Below are 17,955 nucleotides of genomic sequence, written 5' to 3'. Positions count from 1 at the left end.
CGAAATAAAGGATCGAGCAAAACAGAGCGTTTAGCACCGAATAACCTGAAGTAGAATCTAGAAATGCATAGGAATAAACCGTTAGGACAAAATGACGCTTCCCTTATTGTATTTTTTACTACGTGTAATATTATAAATGAATTTTACAAGCCTGGTTGCCTAAAGCAGAATCACCCCTCTCAATAAAACGCTCAATACCACACAAGGGAGAGAGATCAGCAAACACAGCTAAAGACACAAATAGGCACCTTTATTCTGATCCTCCAGGTTCATTTCCATGGCCTCAAAACACAATGTCCACTCCTTGAAGGCTTGTAAAACCACGAAGATGCCTTTACGGATTGCAAAGCATTCTGGGAGATCCAGTGAAAAATTCACGAGGGTAGCCCAAAGTCAGATGGTCTGACTGGGCTACCCCGAAGCCAACAAATCAATTCCAGGTCATACAGACCCAGAATAGCAGTGTAAACAATTTTGGAATCAATTTGGTTTCAGAAAAGACAGCATTTAGGAGAGCTGTGGTGACTCATTAGAAAATTATTTTCTCATCCAGGCAAAGCCAAACAAGAAAAAATCATCATGAATCCACCTTTGCTTGCAAATATCCATAAGCAAAGCACTCAATTATTCCCCAAAAGACTTCATGATGTCCTGAGACACTCTCCTAATATGCTCATAGCTGTATTTTTGATGAAAAATACAAGCAACCATCAACTTGTGCTGGCTTCAGCACAACGACGAGGGATTTAAAGTGAGGAGCGCAAAGCACTGCTGGAAAGCTTGGATACCGCTGACTAGGTGCAGCTGTGTTTGACTTTGACGGGCTGTAGAAAACTCAGAATAGGGGGGAGGTATCTGTTTTCAGTCTTTTTTTTGTAAATTCAGCTCAAAAATAGCCAGGAGTCAATGGGTTAATGTAAATAGAGTACATTACATTTTTTGTTGTAACCTTTAAGTTGCAACGTCAAAGAAGGGACATAAACTAAAAGAAGAAAGGAAATAGGTTAGTAAGGCTCTGAAAAATGCATTCACCACTTTCAATAGAGCATTAATACAGAACGCTTCCTTTTCAGTTGTCGACACGAAACAATGAAATCTCATAAAGTCGTGACGTGAAATGCTCTCTGAAATGGACTCTGTCTGATACATTTTTTAGTTTCCAGGTTTCATGCCGTCTAGCGATGACGGGGACGTGTTTTCTGTGAACTATGGTCTTTCATTGTTTGTTATGGTTAAAATTTGTTTTTGATGGGCAAGTAAAACTGAGTAATAACAAATATTAATCCTTTTACTCCAGCGAATCTGAACATGCCGTTGAAACTAATGGTTTAAAAAATCTAAAATATGGGCGTTTTTGGGAATCATGGAATTGTATTCGCGAAATGTGTTTCAGAATATAAAACATTTTTTTTCTACTCTGTAAGTCCCTGTAAAACAAATAAGTTTAAAACCATTTTGCTTAAACTTCGGATAAAGTTTAATGTGACCGATTTCGCTAATAACATAACATTTTTGTTTGGTGCGTTTTAAGTGGTTATAGCGTAGGCGTGCATTGGCAACAACAGCTATGAACCATATAGGGTGACTATGCGTTTTGCAAGCGATTGGCACTAAATTTTATAACATTTAGTGCAAGACGGGGGAGTGTCTTGGGGTCTTTGGGAATTTGGACCAATACAGTTGGAATGAAAGATATATGTTTAGCACACTGCACAGAATCGAAAAATACGAAATACAAGAGTTTGATTTAAAGTTCTTTTTAAGAATGTGGGAGTTATTTACTGCCGTTTGTAATATTCTGCGATCTCTCGTCGACGATTTTCAAACAGAGCTAAAATAGTCTTCTGGCTTCCGTCATTCAAAAGCCTTGAGGAGGATTCATTGGCTAGCACTGAAATGGCTTCAAATCACACCACCTCTCGGCAAGGCGCAGACAAATTAAAAAGCACGAAGTGTTATAAATGTCATTTTGAATGACGAAGCAAAAAAGAGGTTTAGCAGTTGGAAATTGCTGACGACAGTTAGCAGCAAAACGAAGATCACAGTAAGTAAAAATAGCTATTGAAAACAAGAAAGCATGGATTTGTTTTTTATCTCTGATTCACGAAATAAAGGATCGAGCAAAACAGAGCGTTTAGCACCAAATATAACCTGGTATCTAGTTCGTCTTTTAAACAAGTAGAATATAGAAATGCATAGGAATAAACCTTTAGGGCAAAATGTCGCTTCCTTTGTTGTATTTTTTACTATGTGATAATATTTAAATTTTACAAGCACGGTTGCCTTCGTTTTTTGATTAGTTAACTTCGATATGGTCTAGATAGCAACAATAAAATAAACACTCTTTAAGTTCTGCTAGCTAAAGTAAGAGAGAAGATTCGATGGTTCTGACTAAAAGATTTACTATAATTGTAATAATGTCAATAAAGTACACTGCGACTTATATCTAAATCCCAAAATTCTAAGGGAAAGAGGTTAACTTATGAATGTAAACCAAAAAGCAACATGGTTTGACGCAGCAATAAACATTGCTTGAACGTGCGTTGTTATTCCTTGTTTGTTTGTTTGTTATTTTGTTTGGTGGGTTTTAAGTGGTTATATCGGAGGCATGCATTAGCAACAACAGCTACAGCAACAACCGTTTAGGATGACTGTGTATTTTGCATAAGCAACTGGCACGGAATTTTTTACACCTATTTCAACTAAGGTCGCACCCGCGAATCAATGTGTGGGGGGGGGACTGGAGACTTTCATAGACACCAAAGACCACTTCGCGTAGATGAATAATTAGCAATTATTTTAATCTAAGTCGGGCGGGGTTCGCGTAGATGAATAGTTAGCAATAATTAATCTACGGCGGGCGGGGTTCGCGTAGATGAATAATTAGCAATAATCAATCTACGCTCCCGAACTCCTCGCGAATTTCTCGCAGCCTCTTTTTCATCTTTTCGCGCGTCCGGGGGGACTAAGGCTTTTCATAGACACCGGGGACCGCTTCGCGTAGATGGATAATTAGCAATTGTTAATCTACGTCGGGCGGGGTTCTGGTAGAAAAGGAATTAGCAATAATTAGCAATTATTAATCTACGTCGGGCGGGGGCTTTTATAGAAATGGGGGTAACCCGCACCGCACCGCGCCCCGCCGCGCCCCCCCAGCCTGTTCTTCGTATGCCCCCAGCGCTTCGCGCGGCATACCCAACGCCTGGGGTATGCCGTCTGGGGGCCTCCGCTCCCTTCGGTCCTCCGCCCGCCGATGCATGCAGCAGGCTCATCCTGGTGTCCCGCCTCCTCGCCCCCCGGAGCGCCTAGCGCGCGCCGGGCGGCGCGGTGACAGGGTGGCTACCCCCCCCCCCCCCCCCCCCCAGCGCTTCGCGCGGTAACATGCGGGAACCTTGCAATTATACCCCCGTCTGTCCTGTAGTATACCTAGCATTCGAAGGATGAAGTGCGGAAAAGATTACTGCGGGTGGCTAATGGTCGGCCATGCAAACACGTGCGGCCAGAGGTGCATGGACACCTACTGCAAGGTGCACCACCTCCGCATTGCGCAGGCGCCGGTCATGGCGGCCACGACTTTTTCGCTCCGTTTTCTAGTAGCATTATTACTCTCATTGACCACCTATGTTCGAAATTCAACTCTAAAGGGGAACAGTTTAGCCACTTTAGAACCTGTTGTGCAGGGCTGGAGCTCAAGAGTATCGAGACAGACCCTAAATTCTGTCGGTGAGCTTTTGACCAGGCATGTACGCCTTTCCAACAATGGCTTCCATCGGTCTCGTCTCCCGGTCGGTAAATGGTCCAAACATGGAGTCACTATCCTCTGTGTGCCTGGTCACGACCCTCCATTGGATGTTACGGTCTTTTCCGACGTGGCTCTGAATCCTGGTCCGTGGACAAATGAAATTTCAAGAAGGCCATCGAACTCGAGAGCTGACAAAGATTCAGAACCTGATTTGCATAACCGCCAAGTTCCATCTACTCAATATTCGAGAGGAGAGTTAATGCTACTACGACATGCTTATAAACAAACAGTTGATCGATCTTTCTTTAGTACCCTTCGTGAAAACGGCATATTTCGATATCGAGGGAAGAGATCAGGAAGACGAGTGAAGCAGAGATCTGACAAAAATAACATCCAAACAGTTGCTGGTTGTCGTCCATACAAAACATTCTCGAAAGAACGTAACTTACAAAATCTCATAATGGTTAACACAGAGTCCAGTGTTTCTGAACGGAATTCTAAATCTAGTCTTGCAACATCGACCTTCGCAGTACCCAAAATGTTGTTCACCAATATTTGCAGCTTATCAAAAACAAAAAATAGGGTTCGCGCTGCAGTGGCATTGGAGGCTGACTTGCGAAATAAAGACATCAACATCTGCCTTGTTTCGGAGACTCATTTGAAGCAAGACACGCCTGACGCGATAGTAAACATTCCAAATTATACCATTTTCAGACGGGACAGGTCCTGGGCTGGCCTTGATAAAAGAGCTAAAGGAGGCATCGCAATATACACAAGAAGCAATGTAACCGTAATAGACATTTATAGATCGACACTCTACTGATGTATTTGACTATAAGATTACCCTCGGGACACTTGTTATTGGTATGTAGTGTTTATCATCCGCCTAAGCCAACCTACCGGACCCTGGATTTTATGCAATACCTTGTAAACCTGATGGACAATGCGCTAGATCAACATCCAGGACTAACCATTGTTATTGGTGGCGATGTTAATCAACTTGATGTACAAGAGCTGTGTATGTTGACGGGCTGGAATGCCCTCGTGACTTTCCCGACTAGAGGTGATTCCTATTTAGATAACGTCTTTACAAATCGACCGGACTTGTTTGGGGAGTGCATTCCATACAACATATCAATCAAAACAGATCACACGGCAGTTATCTTGCCAGCAGGGAAGAAATTAAAACCTCTTCGAAAAACGATCAAAATTCGAGACTGCAGGAAACACAGAAAAGAAGCGTTATATTTAGCGCTGGCAGAAGAAAAATGGGATAGTGTATTAGAGAGTAATGATGTTAATGAAGCCGTTCGCAACTTAGAAAACCTTATTCATGACAACCTGGAAAAGTGTATGCCACTCAAGACTGTGCGCATGTCATCTCGTGATCCGCTATGGATGACGCCTTTGGTGAAGTCCCTGTTAAAGACAAAATCAAAGATAGGACCAAATAATACGGATCGGCTTAAAGAGATCAACAAGAAAATCAGTGATCTTATTTGCAAAAACAGAAAGAATATTTTGCAAGCACCAGTTGGCTCGAGGGATTGGTGGAGGCACATTGATAACCTCTCACAGCGCCGACGTTCTTCAGCTAAGGTCTCGCTTGATGAGCAGTCACTAGTCGAACTCAATGACTACTTTGCGAACCTCTGTTGGGACACAGCGTATGAGCAGCCCACCCTGGTCGAAGTCCATAGTGAAGACCACGCCCCGGTTATCTCAGAAAGATACGTATGGCAATGTCTGCAGCATTTGAAGAACACTGCAACCGGACCAGATCTCATCCCATCTTGGATATGGAAAGAACACGCAGAAATATTTACATCAATCATCTGCAAGATTTGGAACTGGTCTCTTGAATCAAGTGTTTGGCCGTCGTCATGGAAACGTGCCCATGTAACCCCCCTACCTAAAGTGGATGTACCAAAGGGCAAGACCGAGTACAGAGGAATCAACATCACGCCTGTTATCGCCCGAGCTTTCGAAAAAGCTGTTTATAACATTCACGTGCGAGAAACCGTAGAAGAACTTCTGAGTTCCACTCAGTTTGCATATAGAACTGGCGGGAGTTGCACAGACGCGCTACTATGCATGCAGCACTCGGTCTACGGCTATCTAGATAGTCCGGAATGCAAAGCCGTCAGATTGTTTGCGATGGACTTTTCCAAAGCGTTCGATAGCGTAAAACACGTAAATTTGTCATGTAAGCTTAAACAATTACCATTAAGTCCCTTTATTGTTAATTGGTATCTGAGTTTTTTGGCTAGCCGCCAACAGCGCGTGGTATACAATGGGTTTGAGTGTCATTGGAAATGTGTAAATCGAGGTACAACGCAGGGCAGCGTTAGTGGCCCGTATCTTTTTAACATATTTATCAATGATTTAGAAATCAATTTATGTAATCAGCCCGCTCTGTTTAAATATGCTGACGACTCAAATATTGTTATTCCTGTCTGGGCCAATGGCGAATGTCGCACGGACTTAGTAGATTTGTTTTTAACTTGGACAAAGGACAATGGCATGGTATGTAATTCATCTAAATGCAAAGAGCTAGTTTTCCGCAAGAAAGGGTGTAATCAGAATATCGAGTTAGTGAACAACATTCCGCAATGTTCGGTATTACCGATTCTAGGGATTACCTTTCAGTCTAACGGCAAATACAGTGAACATGTGCGTTCCAAGTTAACAAAGGCAAATAAGTGTCTTTACATTTTAAGATCTTTAAGAAAGGAAGGAATTTGTCAAGAAGAACTCGATCACCTCTTTAAGTCTATTGTCCTTCCTAATTTCACTTATGGCTTGTCCGTTTTTGGTGCCTCAGACTCGGATCTCACAAACATACAGAACTTCCTAGAGAGATGCTTTAAAAGGAAATACATTTCAAACATTGTAAACATCCGTAAACTTCTAGAGGAGGCAGATAAGAAGATTTATCGTACTCGCTTAGATCAACCTGAATATCCTCTGAGCAAAATCCTGCCTAAGAAGAAAGACCAAAAATACAACCTCAGAAAAAGAAATGTGATTTATCCTAGGGTTCACTCAGAGCGATTCAAAAATACTTTTGTCAATAGGCTTGTCTTTAAATATAGTGACATATAATTGATGTAGCGCATTTACTTATAATCGGTTTCTCCTACATTTTGTAAACTTAGACATGTTGATTTATCTAAGGCAATAAAGATTATTATTATTATTATTATTATTATTATTATTATTATTATTATTATTATTATTATTATTATTATTATTATTATTATTATTATTATTATTATTATTATTATTATTATTATTATTATTATTATTATTATTATCCAAAGGCTCCGTAAGGGCAGCTCCCTCCCCGTGCCATGCAGGATCTGCGGCATTGGGATGCAGTCGGAGACGCGGTTGTGTCGCCCCTGCGGAGCGAATCGTGTAGGGCAGAGGATGCGCGGCACCGAGAGGCGCGCTCGGGAACGGTTCGCACTTGTCCTGTCTGATATCGTAGCCCGCGATACGGGCAATTGGAGACTGGGTGGCACAAGGCATACCCAAACACTCGTCCCGCCGGCTGCGATACGGGCAATTAGGGACTGGGTGGCACAAGGCATACCCAAACATAGACGCTTACATAGAGGAGGTTCTCAATAGCATGCCTGACAAAGATGCGCCCGCCGTACTGGCAGGGCTGCGATACGGGCAGTTAGAGACTGGGTGGCACAAGGCATACAAAGACATGGACGCTTACATAGAGGAGATTCTCAATAGCATGCCTGACAAAGAGGCGCCGCCGTACTGGCAGGACTGGTCCAGAACATCCTGGACGAGGACATTCCCGAGGATGTCAAACTCAAGCTGCTTAAGCCGCTCATACCAGCGAAAGCGCGGCCAGAGGAAGTCTGGCACGAGTTCGACCCTTTACTGGAGCAAAAGGGCCCAAAGGGTTTAGATCCCGATAGGTACTATTCTCTCTTCGTTGGCGGCGCCCATCTTTGGTTCCCAAGCGTGGATGCCACTCTACGGGGCCAAGACATAAGCGCCGGTGTTTACCAAGAGATACGGGATCTTGGTGAAGCAGGGGTCATCGCTCCAAAGCCGGTTATGCGGGGACCTGATATCAATGACGATGGCTCGGTGTTGTGGGTCTCGCACGAGCGAGAGTCTCTGAGGGCAAACGCAGTGCTGCCACTGGTGCTCGAGATGGTAGACCCCCTACCAGCGTTACAGACTCTTCACGGTCGTTGGTAAGGCCCCTGCAGAGCCATTGGCGCCAATCACGGAGGAGGAAGGGCGCTCGGAGCACAGGATCGGTGGGTCGTTAGTCAAAGGAGGAGACCATATCGCAGTCGGCGCCCTGGAAGGTATCGATGCGGGTATTTGGGAGAAAGGACGAGAGTACCTCGTTTACCTGAGATACGAGCTTCGCCCTTTACCTGAGCAAAATTGGGAGCCTGGGCAAGTGTTTGAGCTAGAGGGGAGTGACGCCTTCTCTAACTGTGTTGTGAGTTATGTTGCGCCTTCTTGAGGAATCGCAGTACCTCACGCTCCCTTGGTCTAACCAAGACACGAGGCAAGATCCCCGAGCGATTTGACAAGAAGCTGGCTGCAAAGGGATGCACCAAAGAAGACCTCTTTGAGATGGAAACAAAGCTCGAGATAAAGCTAGTAGCCGTGGACGCCCTGGGCAACGTAATGTGGGACTCGGGGAAGTGCAAGACTAGGGCGAGGGTCACTATCCCTTGCCACAATAACCACGCCTGGGCGGAGCTTCCGACTTAACCACCTGCGATCACGAGAGTCCACGGCCTAGACTTCGAAGCTGAGGGTGAGCTTCGTTCGTTATGTCAGGAGGAGGCTCTAACCAGTGCCGCCACAAAAACGCGCGAGGCAAAAGTGCGAGAGGTGCTCATTCGTTTTATAAACAGAGCGATCCCCAGAAGCACGAGGATCTGGTTATGCGGGCGCTTTATAGTCGCGCACGAGGGGAAGCTATACCGATCGAAAAGAGATGGCGTCGCGATCGACAGGGCGTTTACGGACGAGACTGGGCAGGATCCTCAATGGCTCCCTGATGATCACCCAGCCTACCAAGAGTACACCGAAGCTACGCACTCGATGGGCGGCGCAATAAATATCGTTTCAAGAAGTGGACCCAAAGAGAGAACATCAGGCCGACGCCTCTTAAATACAGGGACGTCTGGCAAGCGGCTTAGGTTGAGAACAAAGTGTGGAATAGCAAGAAAAACTTAGGGGCGCAGCCCCATGCGCACATCGACATGCGTGCGGCGTACCTAGGGTGCGAGGACAGTTTCTCCGGCGTTGCCTCGGACGCCATTGATGTGGTACGGAAATACGGCTTCCCTACGAACGTGTATCGTATCGCGGATGTTGTGGGACGGCCATTGAGCGAGGTTCAAGCACAGCGTCAAGCACAGCGCCGAGTCTGCCGTGCGATCTAGTGGCCGCAACCTCTGCAAAGATGTATCTAGCCGGCCAAGGAGGATCGGGGAAGACCGAGTGGGCGGTGAGCATGTTCCGCGGCCGCAACGTTGTGGTGCTCACTCCCGAGAACGACCTCGCCCATGACCATCGCAATAACCCGCGCCTGGCGGTGAAGGCTCAAACCTACCACCATTACCTCTGCATACCAGCGGAGAAGCCGATAGAGGAGTGGAGACCTTCCGAGCTGGACACAAACTCGACCGTCTCGCAGAAGTAATCATAATTGAGGAGAGCTGTAAGGTACAGATTGAAGTGCTACGCGCTAGAGTATCTCGCCACGCGGCCGTGTCAGGTAGTGTGTTGTGGCGACTATGGGCAGGTCCCGCCCTGGGGAGATAAAGAGGGGCCTCACGATATGCTCGAGGAGTGGGCACAAGGGAACATCCGCTGGTTCGAGTCCGACTACCGCTGCCTATGTGAAGACTGCGGAAAAACCGTACAGTACATGCGACGGCCTGTCCTCCTTCGGGCTCCACGACATAAAGGACCGGATTTGGTGTCGGTCAGATTCCCAACAGCTTGAGGTGTTTCGAGAGAAGTGGGATGGAGTAGCGTTCGACGCGGCAATCGAGCAGGCCCACCCAAACGATATGTTGGTGTGCTCGACCAACAAGATGGGGGCTCTTGTACAGCAGCGATTGATAGAGCACCACAGGAAAAACTACCCCCGATTGCCAGTAACCATCCGCTTTGACCCCGACCCTAGCGTCGTGCATCGTTATCGCAAGCAAGGGCGGCCAGTGCCCGTGCCAGGCAAAAGGGGTGAGGAGGTCGACGCATACAAAGGCACAGTAGTCGAGGTTCCTCTCGACGCGGTCCTTAACGGGCTTCCCCTCGAGTGGAAATGTGCGGGCTGGGGAACTGTCCAGCGGGTGCAGGGCAAGACTATCCAGACTCCAAGACGTCTGTTTATCATAGACCACAGCTTAGAGGGCTGGATCACGAATGCTGTATACACCGGCATCTCCCGCTTGCGGCACGCCGACCAGATAGTCCACGTGATTTCCCCGATAACGCCCCCGGTGCCTTGGTTCCCACAGAACTGCAGGCTACGCCCAGTGAAAAGCTCATCATAGCGCGAATCAAGCGATACGCTATAGACGACAGGCAAAAGGGTCGCACAAAGTACAGGGGATCGCACCACGTTCTAACGGCAGACCACGTACTCGGCATGATTGCTGACGCGGAAACGAAGTGCACGGTCTGTGGCACTCAGCTTCTGTTTCAGGGATACACCAAGAGCCATCCCCAATGCTTCAGTATCGACCGGCTGGACGACAGTCAGGGTCACTACAAGTGGAATGTCAGACTCACATGCCTCAGCTGCAATAGAAGGCACAAGCACTGATCACGCAACACGCAACTGCGAACGCGTGAAGCCGTGCTAAGAGTACGCCGTGTAATACATCACTGGCTGTCCGGGCTCCATAACCCTCTTTAGTATTGGTATGCCTTGCTCGTCCACCGCGGGTCCGTCGCTCGCCGTCGGCCCTTGTCCTGAAGGTCTTCCTCGTTTACGCCGATGTTCACCTCCATTCCGACCTCTAAGGGGATCTCTAGGGGAGGCTTTTCGGCTTTGAGAGGCAATCGCCTCAGCTTTATGGCGTTCTTAGGCGCAAAGCCAGTCATGCGAGTGTTCGGTGCGTTTATGTCCGAGATGACGATTGGCAAAGCGGTAACCCACTCGCGGTTTGTTTCGCCGGATGCAAGCTCCTTCGAGTACTGCACACGAAATAGGCGCTGTGCCAGCCAGCGATGGAAAGACTCGGCAAAAGCTTGGCTCCTGTGGTGCCCTGGCTCAGCCCGTCGGACCTCCACCCCGTGGTCTGTTAAGAGTTCTGTGGTAGCACCCTTGAACTCCGTGCCGTCATCGACCATGAGGACTTTAGCCCATGTGAGAGGTCCCTCTGCATAGATGTCAGCGAGTTCGCGGGAGACAGCGTCCGCGTTCTTAGTCCTCAGTGGGCGGGCGGCTTTATATCGTGAAGCAACGTCAACGACAGTCAGGGCATACTTGTACCCTCGGTCGGTTGGCAAGAATAGTAGGTCCGACTGGTGGATACGGTTTGGTATCTGCTCCGAGAAATGGGCGTAGGTAGTCGGAGGAGGGGGTGTGTAGCCCCCGACGGGCTGCGAGCTTACCCACTTGCGCACTCGATCTATGGAGGCTGAGACCTTGGGAAGTTTGGCATGCAGAGCGGTCACTCCCTGGAAGCCACCTCTAGCGTAGTATAAAGGACGAAGGAACGCATTGAGTTCTTCGTCGGACATGCGCTTCGCCGCCATTACGTGTCAGCAATGTACTGCAACAGGTGTATCAGTCTCCAACAGGCAGTTGCTGTCTGCTCGGGTAGTGCCGCGCGAATCGCTCGGTCTTTCTGAGGTCGGTAGGCCCTCGGAGAACGGCATTGGCGAGTCTCTTAACGCACTCCCTGTCTGCGCGCCACAACTCGAGACTTCGGTTAGCAGTGTCACCAAAGCTACATAATCCACCCATCTCTCGTTTCGCTTAGCATTGGCTGCTACCTCGTGCATAGCACTCCACAACCGGTCTGCAATAATCTTATACGTATACGCGCAATATGGAAAAAGGCCGCCTAGATCTGACCCTACGGGTCAATCACAGCAGGCGGCTAGCTGTGTAGCCGATGGCGAGAGCGTTGGCGCAAATATACGTTAACTCGGCGTTTTTCTGCGTTATGCTGGGGATGTAGTATTTGGACAGCTCAGGAGCCCGCATCGACTCCAGGGATTGTTTTGGTCGGGTCTGCTAGTAGAGTTTGAGCGCGTAGTCAGTGTCGGTTAAGTTTTGCTTTGCGAGAGCCCTACTCTAGCGACTTTGCGCTTGCCAATCGAGGATTTTTTGTCGCCGCTGTTGGTAGCGTCCATAGTCTCGTTGGTATTTCCCGAGGGCCTTGTCGTGCCTCTCCTTCTCAGCTAAGGCAGGGCTCTCATCGTTCGACAGGAACTTTGCGAGGTAGTTGCCACCAACGAATGCAGTCGCGTTTAGGACGGCGCCACCAACCAAAATTGCAATGAAGGCCATAGAGTAGTGTGTGATTGACCCGTAGGGTTAGTGCGTGAACACGAGTCTAATACGTGGCCTACGCAAGACTACATGGGCAGGATCTTCTGGTCAACCCTTCAAAGCGACAGCACCCGCAACAGCGGCAGTCATTTTTGCGTAGTTCATGGCATTTGCGGAGGGGTCTTTGGTGAAGTCTTCGCGCAAGACCTTGCGCCCAACCCAGCCAATACCGGCGACGAGGCCGGTTATGACTGCGGGCGTTGGTGATGGTCTTTGTAATCTTGCTTTGCTGCGTCATCGACTTTGCGATGCACGGACGTGCGGATATGGGTGGGGCCCTTTTGTTTAAATGTCTGCTTACTCCATGGCTAACAGCCAAGATTTGCATAGGCCGATCAATGACACTAGAAGACCAGCGACCCCGATAACCGAGCTGGCCGACCAAGCAGAGTTGCTTTCCGGGACTGGTGTGTGTATGCCTTTGGCATGATAGCCCTCGCGTCCCTGCGACTCGCTAGCAACCGGCGACCCAACGTGTTGCACAGCTTTCTTCTTCGCTCTGTTAAGTCGGTTCCACTCTGCCAAGCGCCTTCCAGCTTCGACTCGTCCAGGGTGTTTAGGTCGGGTCGCGGGTGGCTCGGGGCTCGTGATTTTCTCCACCAACGCCGAAGGCGTACGTGCAGGTTCGTGAGCAGTTTGTTCCGCAGCTTGTTTGTCAGGTTCCGCTGACCCGTAGGGTCGCTGAGCACTAGTACTTCCTTGAGGTTCCTCCATTTGTAATGCAACTATTTGGTTGCTAAAGAAGTGGCAAGCTTTCAAATGAGCGTCTACTCTAAAGTCGTCATGGCAGACTCGCCATCTGGTGAGTCCGCGACTGCTACCTCGTGTTGACACCGCGTGTCAGCGCCGTTGGTGTTCACATGACGTGCTACGTGTAACGCCCCGACGGCTAAAGCCATCAAACGACCGCATTGTAGAGACAGGCTTCCGCACAATGTCCGGAGCTCGTTGTTGATGATGTAGTCGGACACGAAGTCGTTGTGAAGATCGACCACACTGTATATCGGCAGCGTCATGCCTACTAGCTTGGTCGTAAGCTTCAGGAAGCTGTCTGCCAGGGCGTCTGTAGTCCGGCTGGCTAGAGCGGTCTCGTATCGCTTCTCGTACTTCTTCACCTCCTCGGCGCTCATGCGTTTGACGTAGTCGTGAGTCAGGGCCTTGCCTACCATCTCTCTCGACTTCCCCGAGGCTACGATCCCAATGACGGGCACGTCATCGCTGGGGGCCCGGACGCAAACGACCGCTGAAACCTTGTCACCACAGAGGGTGCAGCGACAAGACTCGGTCTCCAGTCCCTCAGGGAGAAATACCCATACCTTAACGAGAATCTGATACGGTTCCAGTCAGACCAGAGGGGAAAGACGCTAATACAGCTTCGCAACCTCGACAAAGGAGGTTGGACTAAACCAAGACAGCTGTTCAATGAGAACGGGGGCGTTCGACAGGACGTTGCGAAGCTGAAAGGCTTCAACCTGGCGATGGGGTCTGTGGCAGAGATAGACGCGATCATCCAGGAGAACACAGAACGAGTCCAAGAGCTGCAAGGGGCGTCAACCACAGACAGGGAGACCATCGACGACCCTAACACGTCAGAGAGTCGCCGCCAAGAGGCCCGTGAGCGCAACGAGGAAAGGCTATCCGAGATTGACGAACTAGAACGCGAAAACAGAGAGCTCGAGAGCCAAAAGCAGCTCAGAGAGCGCATCAAAGCCATCTTCAAAAAGTACGGCTTTACCGCCACCGCTATCGGGTTGGCAGTAGCGACGACGATCGCGGCCATTGTGACGTCGCTCGGCAAGTCGCTCTCCTCCATGGCCAGAGGGGTCGGTAACGGGCTTAAGGCCATCGGGAAAAAGCTAGGCGAGCTTCTCCCTGGGCTAGTAGGCAGCATCGCACACTTCGTATTTAAGGCTGCAGGAGAAGCGGTGAAATTCCTTGGCGAGAATGCGTGGCTGCTCATTCTAGCCGTAGCCGCGTTCTTGGTTCGTCGAATGCAAAGCAATCATCGGAACAAGTAATACGCCGCGGCCACCGCGAGTGCCGACAACCCCGCCTTGAGGGCGGTGTGGTCACTTTTTTCGCCCGGTCCGGGCGATGCCATGCTACGTATACGCGAAGAGGGGGCAGGCGCCGCGCCCTCTGCGTGCACAACACTTCGTGTCGCCTTGCTTCGCACCTCGCGGTCAATCCTCGGATTAGTCACGTGTTGCACCCTAGGATGCCCACCGGCCATGTTATGAGCACCGACTGGCTTTGTCTCGGTGTTGATCGCGTTTGCGCCAAGCGTCATGGAGTCTGTGGCTTTATGCAGATTATTGTTGTAGCCCACGACGCTTTGCTTGTTTATCACCAGATCGCTCGGCATCAGCCACACTCCTGGTGCGACCGCAAGACTCAGTGTCACCTTGGCCTCCTGCACGGCTAACTGGTACCTTTGCACGCTTTGAGCGATGTCGTTTTCTATGATCGCGTCTTTAAGCAGCTTCGTGAACTCCACCTGCGCCTCCATGGCCGGCCCGCCGGCCCCCGCGATGGAGGAACGGACGTTCACCTACCTACGCGCCAAGCACTGTGTAGACGAACTCCTCGACCGAGCAATCGAGTCTTCCTATCCCTGCTTTCGTCAGCACCTCACCTTTGGGAGGCGCAAACCAGCTATATTGCACGCCCCCGTGGTCGTCGTTGCGTATGAAACCCACCTGCTTCCCACTATTGTACTTCCCACCTTCGTCGCTAAAAAGATTGAGGTGGCTCGGGTACTCGTCCACCGCCGTGTCGTAGACACGGATCACGTGCACGTTGCGATACCCCTCCCCCGGGAAGAACACAAACACATCGCCTAGCCCGTGGTTCCGCCCGCCTTTCCATCGGAAGTCCGGCTTACGCGGCAGACCGAACTCTATGCATAGACGCTCGAAGGCGGCTTTCTTGTAGGGGTTATCGTTTTGCGTGAACGGGCTGTCGCCAGGCAGGGGGGCGCCGAGCTCGTAGAGTATCCTCCGAGTGGTGAAGTAGACGTGAAACCTTAGAAATCCCCTGACGACAGAGGGGAGCGCGGCGAAAGCGGGGTCGGTTAGGGACACGCCGCATCCGGTGGTTGCGCAGCAGACCGCAAAGTTGAGTTGCTGTAGCCAGCACCCATAGGAAGGCTCCGATAGCCACCGGCGAGACTCCTTGGCGGACTTGTGCGTGACTACTGTCTCTTTGAATATGTCTCGGACCCTAGTCGTGAATGATTTGTTTCTAGCCACGTGAGCACTGGGGTGATCTCTGAGGCCGAGCTCTCCACGGCAGTCGCAGGCACGGCGTAAAGCATTTTTTGCGCGAGGGTCAGAGACCTAGGGAAACCGGATTTTGCGTGTTTGATTTGTTCTGCTATAGCGTGTTTGATATGTTCGGCTATAGAGGCTCCCGCCGCAGTTGCCGCCTTTTTCGTCTCTTCCGCCCCTTTCGCCTCCTCGTTCAGCATCCGCCAGCCTTCCCAATCCATGCTCAGTCCTATTAAACACGAAGGCGGGCTGTGTTCAACACAATGGTGGTCCTACATACTGTGCTCACCAAAGTCGAACAGACGCTCTACTTCGAGCGGCCGATAAGGCGTCCACGCTTCGTGGCGCTCCGCAGTTCTCGCTGTTTAACAGCTGGTATAATCTCAAGCGGGAGCATCAGATAACGACTATATCCGCCCTCCCGCCCATCGCTACTCTGCCAGCCGGGCACCGCACGGCCGAGTCCATCGTGGAAACGATCAACCGCGCTGAAAGCAAGATTCTGACCGCGAAGCTGGACCCCCTCACGGGGGAAATCGCGTTTACGTCCAATGGCGTTGCGTTCCTGAATGCCGAGCTTTGCGCACTATTTGGCCTAGAGGCTAAAGACGATCAGTTGGGGGAGCGGGGCCTCGCACTGCCCTTGGAGGGGCCCCCACTTGAGGTGGCTTTGCCGAAAATAGAGGCCCTCTACATCTGCTGCGATATCGTAGATCGCACACAATGTCTCTCCTTAGGCGAGCATTCAAACGTTCTCGCTTGCCTAGAAACCCGCGGGAGACCGCACGAGAAAGTCGTCTATGGACCCGACATCCCCGTTTGTGCCGCAGCATCTTCCTCTGAGTTTGTCTCGAGTATCCAAATATGGATAAGGGATAACTACAGTAGACGGGTGGACTTTAAGGGCAAGTCTGTTCGCCTTGTATTAGAGCTAACCTAGGTCCGACATAACAAGCATGGCAAATAGCGACGTTAGCGGTGGTGCCATATACCCCTCGCTTCCCAGTATGCACATGACGCAGGGCGTCGGCGGCGACGTGCAAAGCTTCCGACTCCAGAAAATATGTGACACTCAGGCGGTTCTAGACAACGAGGTAACGCATCATCGACAGGTGCAAAAAAAGTATAAGCGCGCCTTTGCCGTCACCCATGCTGTGTCTGTGGCATCCGGCATCGCTGCAGGGGCGCTTTCCAGCGCCGGGATGGGGGTCTCTTTGAGTGGGGTAGGGGTGCTGATCGGCGGTCCGCTGGCAGGGGTCGCTGGGCTGATCGGTGTCGTGGGCGCAGGCGCAGGGGTAGTCTCTAGAGGTCTTACGAGCAAGGTGGCTAAACACAAAGAGACGATGGTTTTAGCGGAGAGTAAAAAAAACTCGATCAGCGAGCTGGTCTCTAAGGCTCTGCAAGACAGGCACATCTCAAACGAAGAGTTTCAGCTAATATTTCGGGAACAAGAGAGATACTACGCGCTCAAGGCCACTATCAGAGCTCGACACGGCCTCGCATCGCGTGAGAAAAAAAGCAGGAAAGGGCCCCCGAGAAAGTCCCTGGAGACGCGCGAAAAGATTGTAAAACTGAGGTTTAAGCGCCACGCTAGCGGCTTTGAATTTACGGCCGAAAAACGGTTATTCCACGCTCCGTAGGGTGGCGGCTAAATCCAATGCTCGGACAGACGGGGGTCTAATTGCAAGGTTCCCGCGCTAGGCGCGCTAGGCGCTCCAGGGGGCGAGGAGGCGGGACACCAGGATGAGCCTGCTGCATGCATCGGCGGGCGGAGGACCGAAGGGAGCGGAGGCCCCCAGACGGCATACTCCAGGCGTTGGGTATGCCGCGCGAAGCGCTGGGGCATACGAAGAACAGGCTGGGGGGCGCGGCGGGCGCGGCGCGGCGCGGGTTACCCCCATTTCTATGAAAGCCCCCGCCCGACGTAGATTAATAATTGCTAATTATTGCTAATTCCTTTTCTACCAGAAACCCGCCCGACGTAGGTTAATAATTGCTAATTATCCATTTGCGCGAAGCGGTCCCCGGTGTCTATGAAAAGTCCTCCCAGAGGCGCGAAAAGGTGAGAAAGAGGCTGCGAGAAATTCGCGAGGAGTTCGGGAGCGTAGATTGATTATTGCTAATTATTTATCTACGCGAACCCCGCCCGACGTAGATTAATAATTGCTAATTATTCATCTACGCGAAGTGGTCTTTGGTGTCTATGAAAGTCCCCAGTCCCTCCCCCCATGTGTCGTAACCCGCAGTGGTTCATGGGTAACATATAAATGGCTGAATCCTGGTCTCTAAAGGCCGAGTGAACGTTTAGAGGTACATAAACAAGAATACTAAAGCTTTCTAAACGTTTGTTTGTTTCTATTTACTCTTAT

At 50.1% G+C, this 17,955-nt stretch overlaps 1 protein-coding gene across 1 annotated transcript; it reads left to right on the top strand.

The window, feature by feature from the left end:
• The first annotated feature begins 4,678 nt into the window (after positions 1–4,678).
• Positions 4,679–6,599, top strand: LOC116601437. Its single transcript, XM_048722105.1, has 2 exons — positions 4,679–5,935; positions 6,567–6,599. The coding sequence occupies exons 1-2, from the start codon at positions 4,679–4,681 to the stop codon at positions 6,597–6,599; spliced, it is 1,290 nt and encodes a 429-aa protein (XP_048578062.1).
• The last annotated feature ends 11,356 nt before the right edge of the window (positions 6,600–17,955 follow it).

The sequence above is a fragment of the Nematostella vectensis genome, chromosome 14 (genome assembly GCF_932526225.1).
Source record: "Nematostella vectensis chromosome 14, jaNemVect1.1, whole genome shotgun sequence".
NCBI classification, from domain to species: Eukaryota; Metazoa; Cnidaria; class Anthozoa; order Actiniaria; family Edwardsiidae; genus Nematostella; species Nematostella vectensis.
Note: the sequence above shows the minus strand (reverse complement) of the source record. Positions and strands in the feature narration are given on the sequence as shown.

Excerpts from the sequence above, each read along its gene's own strand:
- LOC116601437 (XM_048722105.1), top strand. The coding sequence starts at position 4,679 with ATGGACAATGCGCTAGATCAACATCCAGGACTAACCATTGTTATTGGT. Across the intron at positions 5,936-6,566 it reads CGTTCGATAGCGTAAAACAC|ACTCGGATCTCACAAACATA; the intron begins GTAAATTTGTCA and ends TTGGTGCCTCAG.